Source organism: Sorex araneus, chromosome 1 (genome assembly GCF_027595985.1).
Source record: "Sorex araneus isolate mSorAra2 chromosome 1, mSorAra2.pri, whole genome shotgun sequence".
Classification (NCBI taxonomy): domain Eukaryota; kingdom Metazoa; phylum Chordata; class Mammalia; order Eulipotyphla; family Soricidae; genus Sorex; species Sorex araneus.
The window spans coordinates 382371991-382391996 of record NC_073302.1 but is presented as its reverse complement, the minus strand read 5'-3'; the positions used below and the strand labels follow the sequence as shown (position 1 = coordinate 382391996).

Below are 20006 nucleotides of genomic sequence, written 5' to 3'. Positions count from 1 at the left end.
GGACAGAGATTGCTTGCTTTTGAGAATCTTAGAGTTTAGTTGGAAATAAGATATATGAAATAAAAATTAGCAAGAACATATGTAAGGAATTGCCAATTAATAGTCTATATAATTTGTCCCTTAATATTTCTGGGTGAGCAAGGTCATTTTGGACAGCACTGATGTAAGATTTCACAGAGAGATGGGAATGAAGTAGAGGCCAAAAACATCAGATTTGGAAAAGCAGAGACAGACTATAGACAGCTGGGCAAGAATGCCAGTCTGCTTTGAAGGGGCTTTGAGTGGTCATTTGAAGAGAAGGGTTTAATGCTCATTATCAAATCTATTATAGATTCGAATGGATGTATTTCTAAATGAAGTAAATAACTATTCTAATCTGAAAATAGTTATATATTCCACATTGCTCATTTTGATATATTAATGTCACGTTTATAGTTACTAAACCTCCAAGCCCATAAAATCAAAGTAATTTAAATATGTATGTATTTTTAGACCAGCGAAGAAAACCCACCCAGTGTGATGGCAACAAGCCCTGAGACAGAAAACAAGGCAGGCCAGAGCCTGGAAAACAGCACGCTGATGCCGGAGCTCCTGAGCGACGTGCCATTCACCTTGGCCCCGCACGTGCTGGCTGTGCAGCGCGGCATCAGTGACCTTCCAGAACACTTACTCTCCTCCGATGTCACCGAGAATCTATCACGCTTTTGGTATGACTTCACACTTGAAAATTCAGTGCTCTTTGATTCATAATCTGTATGTCTGTTTATACCTTAACAGCTTTAAAGTGATTTTGCCCGTGTTCCTTGCCATTTCATTATTTCAAAGTCCTCAGAAAGCATATTTCTATTAACAATGAACTTAAATTCTACTTTGTTAACCTTCCTTCCAATTATATGAAAATTAGACTCTCAAGGCTTTCTGGGAAAATAAGATTCCTTCAACTGGTCTTTCGAAATATAACACATTGAACTTCACTTAAAGAACTGTGAAAAAGAACTGTGGCATTTTTCTTAGTTACAACTCTGATGCCTGTGCCTAGAATAAGTGTGAAATCTTGTTTGGAGGGAACTTGAATTATGTTACTCCCTTTCTTCTTCCACAGTGTTACGTGTGGACTCAGAAAAATATTGGCCAGTTAGCTTAATTTCTTCAGCCCTGATTTAGACACTGATGTGGGACTATAGAAATTTTCCTAAAAGCAGTGGTAGTTTGCTGATACAAGGATACTACAACTGTTCTGGGTGCTGTTTGTGATACATTTCAGTTTCGCCACCCCCTGGCAATCCTTCCCCCCTTGAATAAATTATTCCCATCTTGAATGATGCTCTAGCCCTCGTTGCTGCCTTTGAGTGTGCTCCTGCCAGCTTTTCAAAGAACTTTCTCTGCCTTAGTTGGCATTTACTCTTAGTGACATTATCCCTAGTTTACAGAGATACCCACACTTCCTTTTACCCTCTGCTTCCTAAAGAAAAACATCTCATCAGAATATGTCTTTGCAGAGAACACCATTATTTAGATTGTGATGGCCAGAATAAAGATAAAATATTTTATTGCTAGAGAAACTGAAATTGTCTCATTTACAGTTAGTATGGAGGCAAAATACCTGGTCTTTCAGTTTTTAGCTGTTCATTATTTATTTCAATAAAAACAAACTGCCATTAGTAAACTAGTAAAGAAGAAATGATGATAGGATATTTTATATGCTGTGGGAAATTTCAATTATATTTATTTTGATTAGTAGTGATTAATTCTGTGCCAAATTTTAAAAGTAATTTTCATAGAGTGCCATAGAAAAACTGAATACTGCATAAAGGTATAGGAGTGATCCAAGTTTTAATGTGTTATGCATGTTTAATAGATTTGGTTGTGGTCTTGCTATAAATGCTATATTGTTTAAAAATTTGAGAATATTTATATTTACAAAAATATGCTTTATTTATAAATAATGGTATTTTAGGAGGTGAACAATTAACTTCAGTCTTTAGCCAACCATCATAAAATATCTATCTAGAAAACATAGCTTTACTAAGGCAAATGTGAACATTTTATATAAGATTTTGTGAAAAGTTTTTAATGCCATATTACTCTCCCCCAGCTTTCTGTCAAATACATAAACATTTCATTTATATTTATGCTTATCAAGTTATAACTATGTACTTATAATATTTTCATTTGTCTACCAGAAATTGCTATATTTAAATATATGTAAATTAAATAAACTGATACTTTGATTAATTTCAGATCAAAACATTGTTTTTTGTATTATTCATATCTGAAGGCAACTTACAATTCTTTGGAAAGTAAAGTCTTGCGCAGATAGCTTGCAGAGAGCTCAGGGAAATTTATGAAATGTTCTCTAACATGTAAGTTTTAAGAAATAACCATGGAAAATGATTATATCACCAGTCCTAGTTTAACAGGTCTTGAGAAATGTGAGAGAAAGCACATAAACATCTCTATATAGACCCACCTTCACAGGATTTAGAAAATGATAGTATTATGGTATAGTTCTAACATAAAACACTGAAAAAAGCCACTTTAGTATGGTAATCATGTATATAAGTCCATGTTACTTTTTTTTTAATGGACTATTGGCATCCAAGCAGCCAAATCCATTATACCCAATATAAAAACTTAAGTTAAATGACTTAAGTGACCTATTCGTAACTGAAAGTTCACATTACTACTCCCAAAACACAAAACATCCATTCAAAAGGATATATTCACCTTTGCTCATCACAGCACTTAGTACAACAGCTAGGATATGGAATCAACTTAGGTGTCCAAGGACAGGTGATGAATAATGACAGTGTAATGTGTATATACAAAGAGGAATACTACGTAGCTGCAAAGAAGAAATCTTGCAGTTCCCTGCGACATGGATGGAACTGGAGGCATCATGTTAAGTGAAATAGAACAGAAGAGGAAGTACAAATACTGGTTGTCCTCAATTATTTATGGTATATAGACTAATAATGACAAGGGAATGGAAGGTATCAAAGGTAGGAAAATCCTTGACTCTAGAGAGAGAAAGGGACAGGGGAAGTAATAAGAGGCACACAGTAGGTAACAGGGGCAAGGATCAGAGGCCTTGAACACATCAGTCATATAGAGGCAAGATATCTGCATTTATCTGAAGCACAAGCCAACCCCACTGTAAGAATTAGATCCAAATCATGGTAATTAAACTTAAAAATGGGCCTGTGAAGGATGCAGGCTAGGGAGGTGGGAAAAAGTTGAGCCTAGTGGTGGGACTGGTGGTGGAAAATTTTATGCCTGAAACACTTATGTAAGTCACAGTGCCTACATAAAACTAACGTTTTAAGTTTACTTTAATAATAAGTTATAACAAAGCTCTATGCTGTGATAGGAAAGAATGTAGGCATTAAATGCTGTCAGACATTTTGCTGTGGGTCCCTCCATTTTAGGCTGTGAGGCTTTGAGTCAGTCCCCTAAGTTCTGGTGTTCCCAGTTCCCTTGCAGGTTAATTAAATGGTCACTGTAAGAGCATTGGCAGGTTTGGTTATAGATAGTATGAGTTCAGTGCTTGACAGTGTGAAACCATAGGTGTTCTAGGAAAGAGCTGTTAGACTAATGGAAATGCAAAATACATATTGACTAAACTGTATGAAGAATAATAGGAAGATGGTTACCTATATTTACTATCTATAATGGTAGCTCTCCTACCACTTGTTTTCATAGTAAATATCTCAATATAAAAATGTTTATATAAATATTTATATTTATATAAAAATATTAAGGGACAGAGTGATAGTACAGTGGTAGAATGCTTGCCTTGCCTGCAGCCTGCAATCCCCTGCATCCCATATGGTACCCAAAGCACTGCCAGGAGTAATTTCTTAACATCTAAGCACTGCTGGGTGTGGCCCAAAAGAAAAAAAAATAAAATCCTAAAATATGTGAGTTGACTCTTCTATAAGATTTCCATACATAATTTTTTTTCTCTTATCATCCTGGTTATTTTTCCTTTGTACCAATTATCACTGAAGTACTACCAGTATAGGACATGCAAGTTATTTTACTGAATTTTATTTTTAACCCTAAAATATATTCAGGAAGTCGCATGTAATTTTTTTCAACTGCCTTTAATGGCATTGAGATTTTTTACATTCTTTCCTCATTCTGGAAGTATACGTACAAATTCTGAAAAAGTCATTATTCTGGATAAATTTTGATTAGCTGAATTTTTAAGGTTGTATCACTTAATGTTAACAATAGCACATTTCTTGTTAACAATTGAATAATTTGAAATAGTTTTTTTAAAAAATAAGCCCTGACATCAAGACTTTTTTCCTCTCAGAATTGAAATTTCAATTTCAGTCTTCAGATTGAAACTAGTATAAAAGAAATTTCTAAAATTCTCAGAGATACTATTTCTAAGGAACCTAGTAATAGCATTAGATCCTAATTCCAAGGAACAGGTGTGAGACAGCAAAGAAATAGCTTCATCTGTGTTCTTAAAGAGTGAAGGTACAGCCAACTTTACCTTTCATAATAACAACTGATCAGCAAATAAATGAATATTATCCTCAGTAACCTTGCAAAGAATATGTTACCTCCAGAGATGAATGCATTGTTTTAGGTAAAAGATGTTGGGGACTATTGATTTGTGAGCCCTTTTGGGCATTTGTGTCAGTTAACTGATATAATGACTTAAATATTATTGGTAAATATCATACTTTCAGATTACGTCTCACTCTATTCACAATACATTAGTTTGAAAGACAGAGTATGTGCAGTAAAATGACTGCCATATGGTTTACTAGATAGGTTGGGATGAGAAAGTAAGACTATATGTATGGATTGATGCATAGAAAACTGTTCCAGTCAGAATAAGAATGTTTTATTTTTTAAAAGTAAATAAACTTGTGATTTTAGAACAGTTTCAAAATTTCACTAAAGTTTGAAAAGCAGTACAAAGTTCTTGCCTATCATCTTAAACTAATTCCCTTTTTGTTAGCTTCTGACATTGCTGATGTACATTTGCCAAACTAAGAAAGCAGACACTGATGCTTTTAACTAAAACTCACACTCTGTTCAGATCTGGGTTGTCCCCTCTTGTCCTCTTTCTCATCTAATATCCTATCCTGCATTGCACATTACACTTACTCGTGTCTTCCTTACACTTTTCAACAATTTCTCGACTCTCCTCTTTTTTTTGATGGTCATGACTGTTCTGTGAAGTACTGGCCAGATATTTTGTAGAATGTTCCACAATTAGGACCCATCTAATATGTTCACCTGGATAGACCAGCATTATGAGTTTGGGGAGAAAGATTTTAGAGGTGAAATGACTTTCACTGAGGCCATCTATCAAGGGTACGGATTATCAACATGAGATACAATGCCTGATGTTGACCTTTATCACCTGGCAAGGTAGAGTTTGCCAATTTTCCCCATTATAGAATCAATTTTTCCTGCTGTCCCCCTTTGGATATTGTGCTCTTTGAAATTAAGTCACAAAGGATAGCCCACACTTAAGAATTCAACTCCACTCTTCTTGAGGAGTAAATCATAAAATTAAATTATTTGTAATTCTTGCATGTGAGAGCTATATTTTTTCCTGTATATCATTTACTTACTTACAATCAGGACTCGTAAACATCCCATCTTTTCCCCCACATTAAAATCAGTAATGACCAAGAGACTTTTAAAGCATTTTATGAAAGTTGGATCTCGAACTTGCATGCAATCAACCCAGGTTTGATTCCCGGCATAGCATTTCCTCTTCAGAGCCAGGCCAGAAGGGATCCCTGAGGGCAAAGCCAGGAGTAAACCCTAAAGACTGCTGGGTGTGAACCAAAAACAACAGCAGCAATTATTAAAGTTAACAAAATACTGGACAACACAGAATAACTGAGTTTTTCAGTCAGGATTGTGAAAGTAAAGTTAGACTGTAATAATTTTCCTCATTAAAGTGCTAACTCATTGTATCACTGTGCATGATAGATCTTTACAATACAATGATGCTTTTCTTAGAAATAACAAAAGCTCCTTAGGTCTCTAAAGAAATGTTTCATTTTTGACCTTTAAAAATTGGTTTTAAGTAGAAGGAAAATTCAATTTTTCAGAAGAGGTTCCCTAAAAGCTCTAATTTTGATTTCTGACTAACCAGAACTTGCTGTGTCCTTAAACCTAAGGTGATCTCGTTTCATTTCAGTCGGGGGAAAAAATTAATCAAAGAAAATGGTGACTTATTTTGTCCTTGTAAGAGACTTCAATATAATTCTTTGGCATGAATTTACCCAGTTCCTATTTTCTTTTTATTGGCAGAATTTGGGATAGAGAAGTTTGGGGGCCACACTCGACTATGCTTAGGGCTTGCTCCTGACTCTGTGCTCAGGGATTACTTCTGGCAGTGCTTGAGGGTACCAGGTATCGAATCCAGGTCAGCTGCATGCAAGGCAGGCTCCCTACCCACTGTACTAGCTTGGTACCCCAGTTCCAATTTTCAGCCCCACAAAGTAAATTAATTTATCACAACCAAAGGTAAGGGAAAGGATAATTGCATCCAGAACAAACACAACAGTAGGCTAATTCTGAACCAGCTCTGAAAACAGCGTATTAATTACGTACTACCCAGGCTACGTAGGCAGCCAGACAATAAGCCGTTTCAGAGGTCAGTTAAGGAGAAGCCTCCCAGTTAGGACTGCTGCCATGGACGTGCAGGCCAGCGTCTAACATCTGGGTGCTGTGTTTGCTCCTGTGTCTGCACAGGTGTTTGCTATAACTCAGACGCAGGCAAGAAAGAACAGGGTACTAACACTTGCATTGTACATTCCCCCCCATTTCCTTTTGTTTTTTTTAAAGGTATACTAATTAACTTTGTTTCAAAATTAATGCATTTCTGCATAATGGCAAGTAGCATTTGAGAGGTCAAAAAAGGATAAGGGCAGGACAGAACTGAGATCTACGAGGCACAACATACATTAGTGTGCTGAGTGGCTTAGTCATTTGAATAGGTTTTCCTGGGACCAAAATGAAAGAAATGGAAGCTGAAAAGCCAGCAGGCAGTCTCCGATGAAGTCCAGTACTCACTCTCCCTATATAATCTTACTTCTCGTCTTTGCTTTGGATCTGCCCCAGAATTTGTGTTTCTCACAAATTTATTTTTGAGCTGGGAACAGACTGTATCTGGTTTTCTGTCTTTCCTTAATTAAATATATACTCTTTGTTTGGCCCCTTTCAAAAATTTAATGAAGGGGAAGAGTGAAATCGTCAAATTCCATCTCTTAATTGAACCTTTGATAGAAATGCTTGGACCCTGAAGCCGGTGCTCCAGCTCACCAGCGTGCCTGCCCGAGTGTTGTGCTTACCACCCCCCCCGACCCCCGACACACACACACACACACTCTATCCTCCCGATTCCACAGAGCAGAACAAGTTGTTTTATTTATTTATTTATTTATTTGCTTCTTGGGTCACACCCAGCGGTGCACAGGAGTCACTCCTGCTTCTGCACTCAGGAATTACCCCTGGCAGTGCTCATGGGACCATATGGGATGTTGGGAATCGAACCCAGGTCAGCCACGTACAAGGCAGACGCCCTACCCACTGTGCTATCACTCTAGCCCCTGGGCAGAAAGAGTTTTGACAGGTTTAAGCTGCATTTTCTGTTAGAAAGACAAGAGGTAAGATGACTATACTTTTTCAAAACACAGCCACCACCCCATTTCATGTGAGAATCGCTGCTTTCTTGTCCTCTCAGACAGACATATGCTTAGCACATAATAATAAATCGTCAGTCAGCATCTGTAGCATGAATGCATGAGCTAAGGAAATAAATCATTAAATTTTCTGTAAACAAGACTTCCCAAAAACACAAAAATAGAATTCAAAAGTTTTGCAGTTTCTTAAATCCCAACAAGAGTCCCCAAATTATTGTGCTGTGTTTACACAGCTGAAAATAATGCTTAGTTTACCAAACCTCTACAAATTGTGCCTTTTGTCTGTTTTGGGTTTTCTCCTTGTTTTTCAGATTGTGTTTTCCTCTGCCCACAATGACTATGCATGTCCACATGGTGGGTAAGAACTGATTCTAGACAATACAGTGTATTTTGGTGCCGAGGATTTGAGGGTTTCTAGCTGCCAAACTTCACTTGTGTGTTCTTGGTTATTTTCATATGTATTCCTGTGCCAGAATTTATTAATATTATCTGACCTGTTCTTACATAAACTTCTCCCTTTTCACATGCTTTCCTCCAGGCGTAGTTAGTATTTAAATTACTTTGTTTTAGAAAAAGTTATTTTTCTAGAAAATGTTCCATCTTCCTTTTAATACTTTTCTATGCCTCTTATATTCCCTACTCAAACAGTTCTCTTCCCTTGTCACCTAAATCTATTTAGATTACATTTTCCTGTCAACTCCTTTTTCTTCTTTTTCTAGCCAAGCTTCTTTGGAAAGCAGTCTCTATTTGTGATTCCACTTCCTTACTTTCTCTTCACTTTCCAACCTTGTATAATCTGAGTTTATCTGTGTGGATGAGATATCCCCTTGGGTGAGTCCTACAAGAGCTACCTCCAACCTTCCAAATACCTCAATTTCTCTAGGAGACTGCATTGTTACTAGTGACCAATCCACTCTCCAGAAGTTATCTTCATCCTTGATTATTGTGACACAGCTGCTTCTTTTTTCTTTCATCCTTGTGGCATTCCATGTCTGGAGACTTCTTTTCCTCATTCCACTCTAAGACGCTATATCCTAGATCTCTGTCTTTGTCTCATTTCCTTTCTGTCTTCTTCCTGAGCACTCATTCATGCTTTTTTTAGTACGTAAATTAATTGTCCATTAGCCCAGAACTCTTTAGCTCCACATCCACATCTATCATTTGTAATCAGGCATCTCAGTAAGAGCTGAGACTCTTACTCTCAGCTTCTAGAGCAGAACATGACAACTCTATTTCTATTTACTTCATGACTCTTCCCATTCTCTTCAGCTCCCTTTTTCTTTGGGGAATGACTTTGTTAACTGTATGATGCTGACAGGACATAGCATACTTGTTATCAGTCCTGCAGCCTAAAGGGCATATAACTAAACCTGGTCCAGTAACTTTCCCTCTAATACCTAGTACAAGATCTAAGGAGCAAGAAGCATTTCTTGTTAGTGCACTGCCAATAGCCATCCTTTCCCCATCATTTCAAAGTTTGAAATATCCAAACATCAAGTCTAAAATAGGATCTGGATTTACCAAACAGAAAATTTCTAAAAGTCTGCCCATTCTTCCTTGTGTTTCTTCCCTTCATGCTCATTAAACTGAGTCATAAACGGAACTCTCTCAGTTCTCTCTTCTGCATATCTATTCCTGTTCTAGTCCCAGTCTTTATCATTTCTTATAATTTATTTTCTTGCATACATATTTCCTTGTATGCAAGAAAATAAGTTAAGAGAAAGTTTTCATTCATCTATAGTAAAGCCAGAAAGAACTTAAAAAAAAAGAGAGATTAAACCCCTCAGTAGTCTTTTGATATTTTTTTTCCTGGAGAATTAAAATACCTTATGGGAAATTGAGGTAGCTCACACACACCTACCAGTCTAGTCTCATCTAATATTCCCATGGCTTCTGTGTCCTTGTCTGAGGAAGAAATGCCCTGCACCACTGAACATCCTCATCTCTCACCATCATCCTTACATTCTGTTCATAATGTTTGGAATTTCCAGCCTTCCCTTCCTCATCTGGTTAAATCCTAGCACAAGTTTTCATTAAGGTATCTCCTCTGAGATCTTCTCCTTACCCTGGAGTCCATGTCCTGCCATTCTCTTTTTTTGCCATATTATAGTCTCCTTCAAGGTTCTTGATGCACAATTTTGTGATTTGTTTACTTTCTACCTAATAATTTTGTCAGTGAACTTAACATACACTTCTCTGCTTAACATTCCAGCATACATTATCTGTGCAAATACAGTGTGCTCAGTAATAGTTTGGTGAATAAGCAAATGGCAGTAAACACTGATTTCAAGGAAATATATGAGGTCTTTATCCTGTTTTGTTAAAACTGGCCCTTTTGGAATGTTTAGGCAAACTTTTATACTAGACTATACTACATTTCCTTCAGTGCTGTCAAACTTATTTTTATTTTAAATAACGTAGCTTCTTAATATTTTTAAAGTAGAGATTTATCAGAACTATTACAGTAGAATCATTTTGCATGTACTATATAGATTTCTAGATGGGGTTGGGGATGTGAGTGACTCTCAATCCATCATGATTTGGTGTACCAGTGTTCCAGTATTTCCCAAAGTGAAACACCCTGGGGAGTGCTGGAACAATTCAGGGAGGTGACAGATAGTTTTCTCTGGTGCATTGATGGGGAAAGGATGAGTGTCTGTTTACTTACTTAAAGAAGATAGGGGTGTGGGGTAGAGGAGTGTCCACTGAGTGATTTTTATTCTGAAAAGAGGGCAGTAGCCCAAATAAGTTTGGGATCTTCTGATGCACACATAGAGGGGAAATTTCTTCTGCCTTCTATTAAATCAACATTGATTGATGCTAATTAAATTACATGGCTCTTTTAATCATGCATTTGTATAGATTTAAATATATACCATAAAAATGGAATGCCTGATGTTTTAATGGGCTGTGGCATCTTGTTTTAATGTAACCTAACCTTACAGAAGGACGTGGAAATATTAACCTTTTTGGTAATGGCCCATATTCTTGAAGCATAAGCTCATTTTACTTTTGAGGAAAAGCAAATAATCAACAGATAAAAGAGGACCATATTTTAATTTTTAATGCAATCAAAGCCGGTTCCAAAATATTCTTTAACAGATACATCTATTTGGTAGCCAGATTATTGAGTGAATACAAAATTTTTATTTCTGTAATGGATTATAGTCATTTTGTGTAATATTTATCAAAGTTTAATTTGGTATTAATTATTGAAGCTTAAGTTTCCTGTATGCATGATTATTTTCTTCCCTGGGGGTGTAAAAATGCACTTATACATTATTATCAACAAATGGGAAAAATAAGAACAGTTAATCTATTAAAAATTCCATTTTAGTCTATAGAAAGAAAATGAAAAAAGCCCTATTATACAGTTAGCAAAATTATGCATTTCTGTAGCCTAATAACAACTTGCAAATATAGCATCAAAAAACGCAATAAAATATCATCTTAGACAAGTTTCCAGCAAAATTTCTCTAGAACTAAACTCAAAAGCAAATTATTAATCTTTATTGCCTCTCTACTCTTGATTAAAACAAATTGCTAGATGAGTATTAAGTGTCAATAGTTGGTTTTGTTTTTTCTTTTCCTAACTGAAAGGTTATATGTTAAAACTTTGTTAGGTTTTCTACTCTAGTAATTTAAGTTTCTACATGTGAAACAATTGAAGAGTCATTATGGGAATAAAATCCTCATTAAACACCACAATTGTTTCTTGGGTGTAAGTTATTTCTATACTGGCTTTCTTGCTGTTCATGGAAATACACCTGAGGCACTATTTATTTTTTCATGTGCATTGTAGTAAGGATCTCATTTTACTAAGTGAAATAAGCTAGACACAAAAGGACAAAATAGTATTAAACTTGCATGCAATATCTATTAACAGTAATTTGTAGACAGATAAAATATCAGATTATTGGAAATTTAGGGTGACAGGTAAAGGAAGATTACTAATCTCCCTTTATAAAGTTTATGTTAGGGTGATGAAAAAAATGGGGAATGGTAGAGATGGTTGCACAGCACTGTGAATATAATTAATGCCACTGAAAATGGCCTAAGTAGCAAGTTTATAATATCACCATAAAAATAATGAAAAAAGCTATCTTTAACCTAATTTTCATTTGAATATAAACAGAAAGGAATTATATATTCTAACAAAACAAAATCTAGGAAGGTGATATGCTTCATGATCTTAACAATTCCTAGGGCATATTGCCTTTAAATCTTACTTTTAGAAGAAGGATCTTGGAAAATACTATTTAAATATGAAAGACTAACAAGGTAATATTACTACGCTCATATTTGTGCAGAGTTTTTTATTTCCTAACACTATAACAGTGTTCTGAATTAATTCCTTCTCTAAGAAGGAATAGAGATGGCTATTCTTAGAGATGGCTAGTACAAATCCTCCCAATATTTGACTGGAAATTGTTGCTGTTCCCAATGATTTGCTGTGGAAATTTTACACCCCTTTAGCCATAATCTCTAAAACAATCAAATATGTATATTCATCTCTCCAAAATGTCATTTTCCTTCAAATAAAATGACTTCACCTCTTCTCCAAGACCCACAAAAAATTATCATAGATCAGTTTTCTTTTAAAATACAGGAATAAAATTATCAGACTATAATGTTGAAAACACAAAAATCATGAAATGATAAAGCTCTCCCACAAACATTAAGTCTTTCTTAACCACCCTTTCTGCATAACATCCATACTCTTACTTATAGCTCTGCTAGTCATTCTTCATCCTTTATGGGAAAATATTAACTGTTTCTTGGATTTTACTTGATTGCATTCAAGTGTTTCACTTTGAAATTTCTGGTTTGTTCCTTCTATTAACCTCTCCCCATTTATTCTAAGTTAAGATGGGGTTACCAATTATTTATATTTTATTTTATTTATTATTTTTTATTTATTATTATTATATAAGTGAATCACCATGAGACAAAGTTACAGACTTACAGGTTTTCATGATTATGTTTCAGTCATACAATGATCGAGTACCCATCCCTCCACCAGTGCCCATTTTCCACCACCAATGGTCCCAGCATCCCTCCCACCACCCCCACCCTGTCCCCTTCACCCCACCCTGCCTCTTTTTTAAAAAAGAAAAAAAAAGATAACCCCAAACAGAAGTTCCAAGGGATTCAAGGTAGTTTCTTTAGACCCTGATATTCTTTATCTAGATTCCTTTCTTTCTTTTGGTTTCATGGATATGGTAAGTAATTACACTATTTCTGCTATTGATCTTTGGGGTCCAGTAGTACACTGATGCTCTGGAAATGTCTTTTAAATGCATATAGTAACGTATGCTCCGCCAACTATATTTGCGGAAGTGAGTACAGTAGAACACTTGCCTTGTACATGGCTGACCTGGGTTTGATCCTTTTTATCCCATATGGTCCTCTGAACACTTCCAGGATTAATTCCTGAGTTCAGATCCAGGAGTAACCCCTGAGTATTGCCAGGTATGGGCCTACTCCCCCCCAAAGTGTATGTGTGTGTGTGTCCCCATGTATTTTATCACTTGACATATTATGTTATTTAATTTTTATATTGTTACTGCTGTACCAAAGTCATTATCCTAAGTAGATTTTCTCTTGTCATCTCCTTAACAGGGAACTTTGTTGTAGCATGTAAGTACCACAATAAAGGGATAGTCTGTTCAATTAAAGTCACATATAGAACTAAGACTAGGTATTTGTACCTGAGTAGAATTAAGTGCCTTTATGACATTTAGCTCTTCTCTGTCTCTATAATCCAAAAATCCAAACCCATTGTTTCTCTGGTCTTAATTACATCCCAGCTTCAATAGAGAGTGTTCCTGGCTTATCTATATGAAGCACTTTGTAGGAATATCTAGAAAGTCTTAAGATTTCTCTAGCAGCACTGATATTTATCCAATGACTCACTTAACTTTTTTAGTTATTTTTTTATAAACATTTGAGTTCATTTTAATTCCAACTTCAAAACATACAAAAGCCTTAAATACTGTGTTTTTAACTGTGAACATTATCACATTGTATTTAGGTATTTTACATAAATTTAGGTACTTAGTTAACAAAGATATTTTGATTTTTTTATATGTATACACATATTTTGAGTAACTGAAAATTGCCCTTACTCATGATTGGGTTTCAGGAATACAATGTTTCAGCACTTGCCTGTATGAGCCATACCAATTGACTCACTTTAAAAAGAGGAAGAAGAGGAAGAAGCTATTTTCCATGTCAAGATTAAAGATCCATTTGCTTTACTAATCTCAAATCTAAACATACAGAAAGGGAAAGTTATTATTATTATTATTACTATTTTTTTTTAATGAAGGACCTGGGCTCAAGGAGCTCCTGGCATGGAATAATTTCCCCACCCCACAATCAATCAACAAATGATGGGAACACTAAGCCTAATCAAATAAAATATTAAACTTTATTATCATTTCTTAAATTTCTACTATTTTCCTGGTACCTACTTTGGTTTCGTTTTACTTTGTTTTAAATTTTTCTTTCTCCAAAATTTTTAAAAAATATTTACTCATGGCCTGGAGAGATAGTACAGTGGGTAGGGCACTTGCTTTGCATGTGGCCCACCTGGGTTTGATCCCCGGCACCACATATGGTCCTCTGAGCCCTCCAGGGTGTAATTCCTGAGTGCAGAGCTATGAATAACCCCTGAATATCGCTGGCTTTGGCACCAAAACAAAACAAAAATATTTACTCACAAACAACATCACATAGAGTTAAAACAGAAATCAGTTTTCATCTTTTGCTATCATGTTTATAATGCATTTTGTCTTCCAGCATCATTTAATAACTAATTGCACATCTAGTAACCCTTTCCTAGGGAAGTAGGAGGAAAATTCCCCCAAAATGCCTGCTTGGAAAGTCGTTCAAAACTTTCATGCTGAGGAAGTGACACTGAGTGTTTGGCAGCTTGGAATGTGCTACTCTTTTTTTAATTTATTTTTTAATTAGTGAATCACCGTGAGGTACAGTTACAAACATATGAACTTTCATGCATTTCACTCATACAGTGATCATTTCTATCTCTCCACCAGTGCCCATTCTCCTCCACCAATGTTCCAAGTATCCCTCCCACCATCCCCACCCCATCCCCCACCACCCCACCCTGCTTCTGTGGCAGGGCATCCCCTTTTGCTCTCTCTCCTTTTGGGTGTTGTAGCTTGCAATAGAGGTATTGAGTGGCCATCCTGTTCGGTCTGTAGTCTACTTTCAGCAATGGAATGTGCTCCTCTTGAGAGGCTGCCCATGTGCATGTTGGCCAAGGGGACCAAGACAGACATTGGCAGCTCCTCCCGCTACTCCGAACTGGAGATCTTAATGGGACTGGGGGCAAGCAGTGAGGAGAGGAAATGAAAATTGTAGTTGATTTCATGCTTCTCTGGCTTGCTTCATGTACGCTATGCATGCCCAGAGGTGCTCTGGCACAAGTGGGAGCAGCTGGATAGATTAAGAAAAGCCTTTTGTCCCCACTATTCACTATAAGACCAGATCTGGGGTGACAGATGCAGAATACAGGCAGGGCTTCAGACAAGTATTGAATGGCCTTAATATTCTGATGCTTATTCCTGATTAGCAAGCTTTAGGCTGTTTGGAATTTAAAAAAAAAAAAAAGAATTAGGTAGATTTTCATCCAAGGGATGGTTTCAGAGCATTCCCCCTCCCCTCTCTACTCCCCCCAGTAGGACACATAATTGTAATAAATAACATTAAATGCCAGTTTTCCTTTCTTTACCACATGCTGTTTTTGCCTTTAACAAAAAAACATCACTAAGAATGCCTGGAAAGAAATTGTGAGAAATAACTAAATCTCCCCAAATCTGTTTTCTTGGACTATTTTCTTATGCTAGGATCATATTTTTCTTAATCATTATGAAAAAAAAAGTGGCCAGGAATGGAGTGGAAAACTTCAGCATTAAAAACATTATCTTAAGTAACCCAAGAGGGAAATTAATTTTCACTTTGAAGGTGTTCACGAGAACAAACACTGAAATAATGAGTACATGTCTCTCCTGGGAAATGCATCGCCTGCTGCTTCCATGTGCTATAAGCCTCTCTTCATGCCCTAACTTCTGACTCTGTCGGAGACTTAAGGAGACTTAGCAGGACACCTCTCTAGGCAATTAGAAACAATCTACTATGTAATTAGACACCAACTTCCCATTGCTAAATCAGTAAGAATTGGCTGATTTCATTAATAAGTCAAGAGTCCAAAGGATATTTAAATTATAGTAATTTTTTTGGAGGGGGGTCGTGGGGATGATTGAGTCATACTTGGTGGTACTCAGGGGCTACTCCAGGCTCTGTGCTCAAGAGTGACCTGTAATGGCACTCAGGGACCATATAAGGTTCTGGGGATTTGAACCAGGGTTGCAGCTACCATAGTGGCATGCAAAGCAGTGCCTTACCTCCTGTACTATCTCTCTAGCCAAGTAACGGCTACATCAGACCCCTAGGAGAGGACTTTGTTGTCAATTTAAGACAATAAAATATATCAGTAATTCCATTTGTATATTTGATGGCATATTTAAAAGTATGTGCGATATAATCATTTAATATCTGGGGAGTTGCATGTTTAAAAAAGTAGGTGTTGAAAAATAACAGAAGTCCTGAGCAATAAAATGAAATGAATAAACATTTATTGAATATTTAGAAGTTTACCCTGGGGATGCCATTATACAGACTTGGCATATTGTAATCAAGTACTATGTCTTCTTCCTCCAAACTGACTTAGTGTCACTTATTTATCCTTTAAATGGTGATAATTGGCTCTGCCATCCCAAAGCCCTCAACTCTCACCCATACAGGGCACAGGAGTTTCATCTGTGTTTTTCAAGAGTAGTAGCAACTTTAAACCTCACAATGCAACAATCTTAGCATTTTTTAACAGTTCAATGGGAAACTGCCTGCCTCACCCCATCCTACCCCACCCAAGTAACTCTTAATAACTCTATTCAACCTTGTGTCACGTTGAACTAAAATATACCTGCTGTTGTGCGCAGTTACATGCCAGAGTTGAGGGAGGGAGGTGGAAAATCAAAATCTGAATGGAAGAGAAATTCAAGGGAAAAAAAATTAAATGTGAGTATATTCTCTATTCTGGCTTGTTGACATGGAAATGAAAATTAAAGCACCAAATGACTCTTAGGTCCTGGCAGAACCTAGAAACTTTTTGTTTGTTTTGGGGCCTCACCCGGTGGTGTTCAGGTTTAACTCCTAGTTCTGTACTCAGGAAGTCCTAGTGGGGTTCAGAGGATCATATGCAGTTCTAGGGGTTGAACCCAGATTGGCCAATTGTAAGGCAAACAAACACCCTATCAACTGTACTATCTCTAAGGCCCCATGGAAACTTTTTATACAGACTTATATAATGGTTTAAATGCCCAGTCATCCTAAAAGCACTTTAAGAAAGGTCTCGACATTTGATCTTCAAAATATCTAAAAGTTTTATGACACTGGCAGCATACTTATTTTAATGTTAAAATACTTTTAAACAAAATAAAATAGATGCCATCAGATAGGACCTGTACAATCCCAAGGTCCCTTCACAGCTCTTCGTAACTTTGTTGGAATGCTGAACTATCTGTACTGTGTTTCTAATTTTGTCTTCTCAGGTTTTCCGAGAGTTGATTTCCTCAAAGAGAAACCGATTTTCTCTGTTTTACCTACTTGATTTCCCTGAATTGCATTCCTAATTTTGTGCTGCAGTAGTGGCTGTTTACATTGACAGATTTCCTGGGGACTTCTGATGACAGCTGTCCACAGAAATCCAACTTTTTCTCCTCAGTGGTATATTCATATAATTTATTATTTTAACCCTGATTAACTTAATAGATTATTTAAAAGGCTACTTGAGACATTAATATCATATGCACTAACAAAGTTAATCCAAATCATTATCATCTTTACCTGAAATTATTTGCTTTAGTGCCTCTTTACTGAGTGTTATTATACACATAACAAATGTGCTATGTGTATGTATTTTTTTAATTTTAAAGGTCATGCTTATTAGAAAAAGACAAGTATTTTGTAGTTTCCGATAATAACCTCAAGATATCTCCCTTAAAATCATGCCTGTATACACATTAAATTATATGTATAATCATTTATAGATAGGCCTGGATTTATTTATGTATGATGTGATTATTCATGGGTATCTTTATCTAGATTTGGGTATGCACAAATATAAAAATTGTAAGCCTTGTTATAGTATAGTTAGCTATATTTACAAGTATAATTTATTATAACATCACTTAAAATAGGGCCAAAATAATACAAGAATTTATTAAAAATGACTACTTGATTGCTCCCAATCCTCTTTTTATCAGGCACTGGGTAAGTAATGAGGGACCCAGATTATTCACATAAGTAGAATAAAAAATCTGGAAGTTAGTATGGAATCATGGAAGACCCCAAATAACCAAAGCAATGCTTGAAACAAACAAAAAAAGAACAAAACTGGAGGCATCATGCCTACTAATTTCAAATTATATTTCAAAGCTGTTGTATTCAAAACAGGATGATAGCTCACACATAAAAACAGACACAAATAAATGAAGAGAATACAATCTCAGAAACAAGCACAGTCATATTTGGTCATTGTTTTATGATTAAGAAACCAAAAATATACTATGGGAAAGGAACACACTCTTCAATAAATGGTACTGGGAAACCTGAATGGGTCATATACAGAATGAAGCTGACCACTCTTTTCCATTTTATAAAAAAAAGGAACTAAAAATGCATTGAAGATATGACACATGATAGTATAGCAGCAGTCAAAATGTGTCTGATCCTTGGCACACCACCATATGGTCCCCTGAGCACTGCCAGGAGTGATCCCTGTGTGCAGAGCCAAAAATAAGCACTGAGCACTGCCAGATGAGGCCCCCCAACCAAGCAAAGTACCCTAGGAGAAGATATATGTAATAATTTCTTGACATTGGTTTTAGCAATAATTTGTTGTTTTTGACTCCATAGAAAAGTAAAAAAAATATAAATAGTGGGAGGCAAACAAGTGGAACTAATCAAATTAAAAAGCCTCTTCAAAGATGTTGAACTATATATCAAAAATAAGTAAACTTTAGATATATGTTACATGTTAATAATGATCTTGAAATAAGTACTTATAACAAGAAATCACATGGATGAGTCATTGAAGATATTAAGTTGAATTTTAAAAAGTTCTATGACATCATTTTATGTAACAAAAACAAGCAAAATAATTATTTTGTGTGTAAGGGTAAGGACAAAAGTGAAGGGATATTTAGAGTTGTCTGTAAGCGTTTTTATTTTATTTTGGTCCACATATAGCAATGCTGAGGGGTTACTCCTGGCTCTGCACTCAAGAATTACTCCTGGCATTGCTCAAGGGACCACATAGGATACCGGGGATCAAACCTGGGTCTGCCACATGCAAGGCAAACACCATACCCACTGTAGTATTGTTCAAGACCCATCTATGAGAATTTTAAATAAAGACTGACATGAAATAATCTGGCAAGTTGGATATTCTATTCAATTTTTTTAATGCATTAGGGCTGTGATGTAACTCGATGTTTGAAGCACATGCTTTATAAATATAAAACCTTGGGTTCAAATCCCAAGACCCACCTCCATGCCTGTGATTATTTAGATTATGTGTGTCAACATAAATAGTTCATGGGATGCCAAGGTCTTTGATAAATTATTCTGTGTATGTCTGAAGTATTTCTACAGATTTAATTGACTTTCAAATAGGAAGAGTATGCAAAGCAATTGCCCTCCCTAATGTGAGTAGAAGTAGGCCTCATCCAATCAGTTGAAGGGAACAGAATGAAAAAAGTTAACAGGGAATTCTGCTTGACTGGGATAATTGAAACATCAACCTATTTTTAAAAAATAAAAAGTACACTGTATTTCAATGTGCAACAAAGCTGGAAATTAATAAAATTTCTAAAATTCCATCTATAATCACATCAAAAAGTAACTAGGAATAAACAAAGCAAAGGGGGTGAGAGACATACAACCAAAACTTTAAGTCACTATTAAAACAGTCAACCCTTTCTCTTGTGGCCTCCTACCTTCTGGCTGTCAGGCTAAAATATATCATTGTCCTCTGGATTTCTAACTTACTGACCACAGATCTTAGGACTTCTCAACTTCCATAATAATGCAAGCCAGTTCTTTATAATAAATCTCCTATTTATCATCCATCTAGCTAGAAAATCCTATTTTGGTTCTACTTCTCTGAAAATCCTAACACTTGACAACTAAGTGCAATATGGATCCTGGAACAGAAAGAGGACAATAGTG

General features: G+C 36.0%; 2 protein-coding genes across 4 annotated transcripts in view; one reads left to right on the top strand and one right to left on the bottom strand.

Moving 5' to 3' along the window:
- UMAD1 (UBAP1-MVB12-associated (UMA) domain containing 1) overlaps positions 1 to 2248 on the top strand; it is a 243940-nt gene extending 241692 nt beyond the window's left edge. For all 3 annotated transcript variants that reach the window (XM_012935961.2, XM_055137147.1, XM_055137150.1), the window contains one exon: positions 493 to 2248. In XM_012935961.2, the coding sequence (XP_012791415.2) occupies positions 493 to 750 (258 nt within the window). In that variant the 3' untranslated portion in view covers positions 751 to 2248. The remainder of the gene's footprint in view (positions 1 to 492) is intronic.
- COL28A1 (collagen type XXVIII alpha 1 chain) overlaps positions 1 to 20006 on the bottom strand; it is a 589571-nt gene that overhangs the window by 500914 nt on the left and 68651 nt on the right. The gene's annotated exons all lie outside the window — the stretch shown is intronic.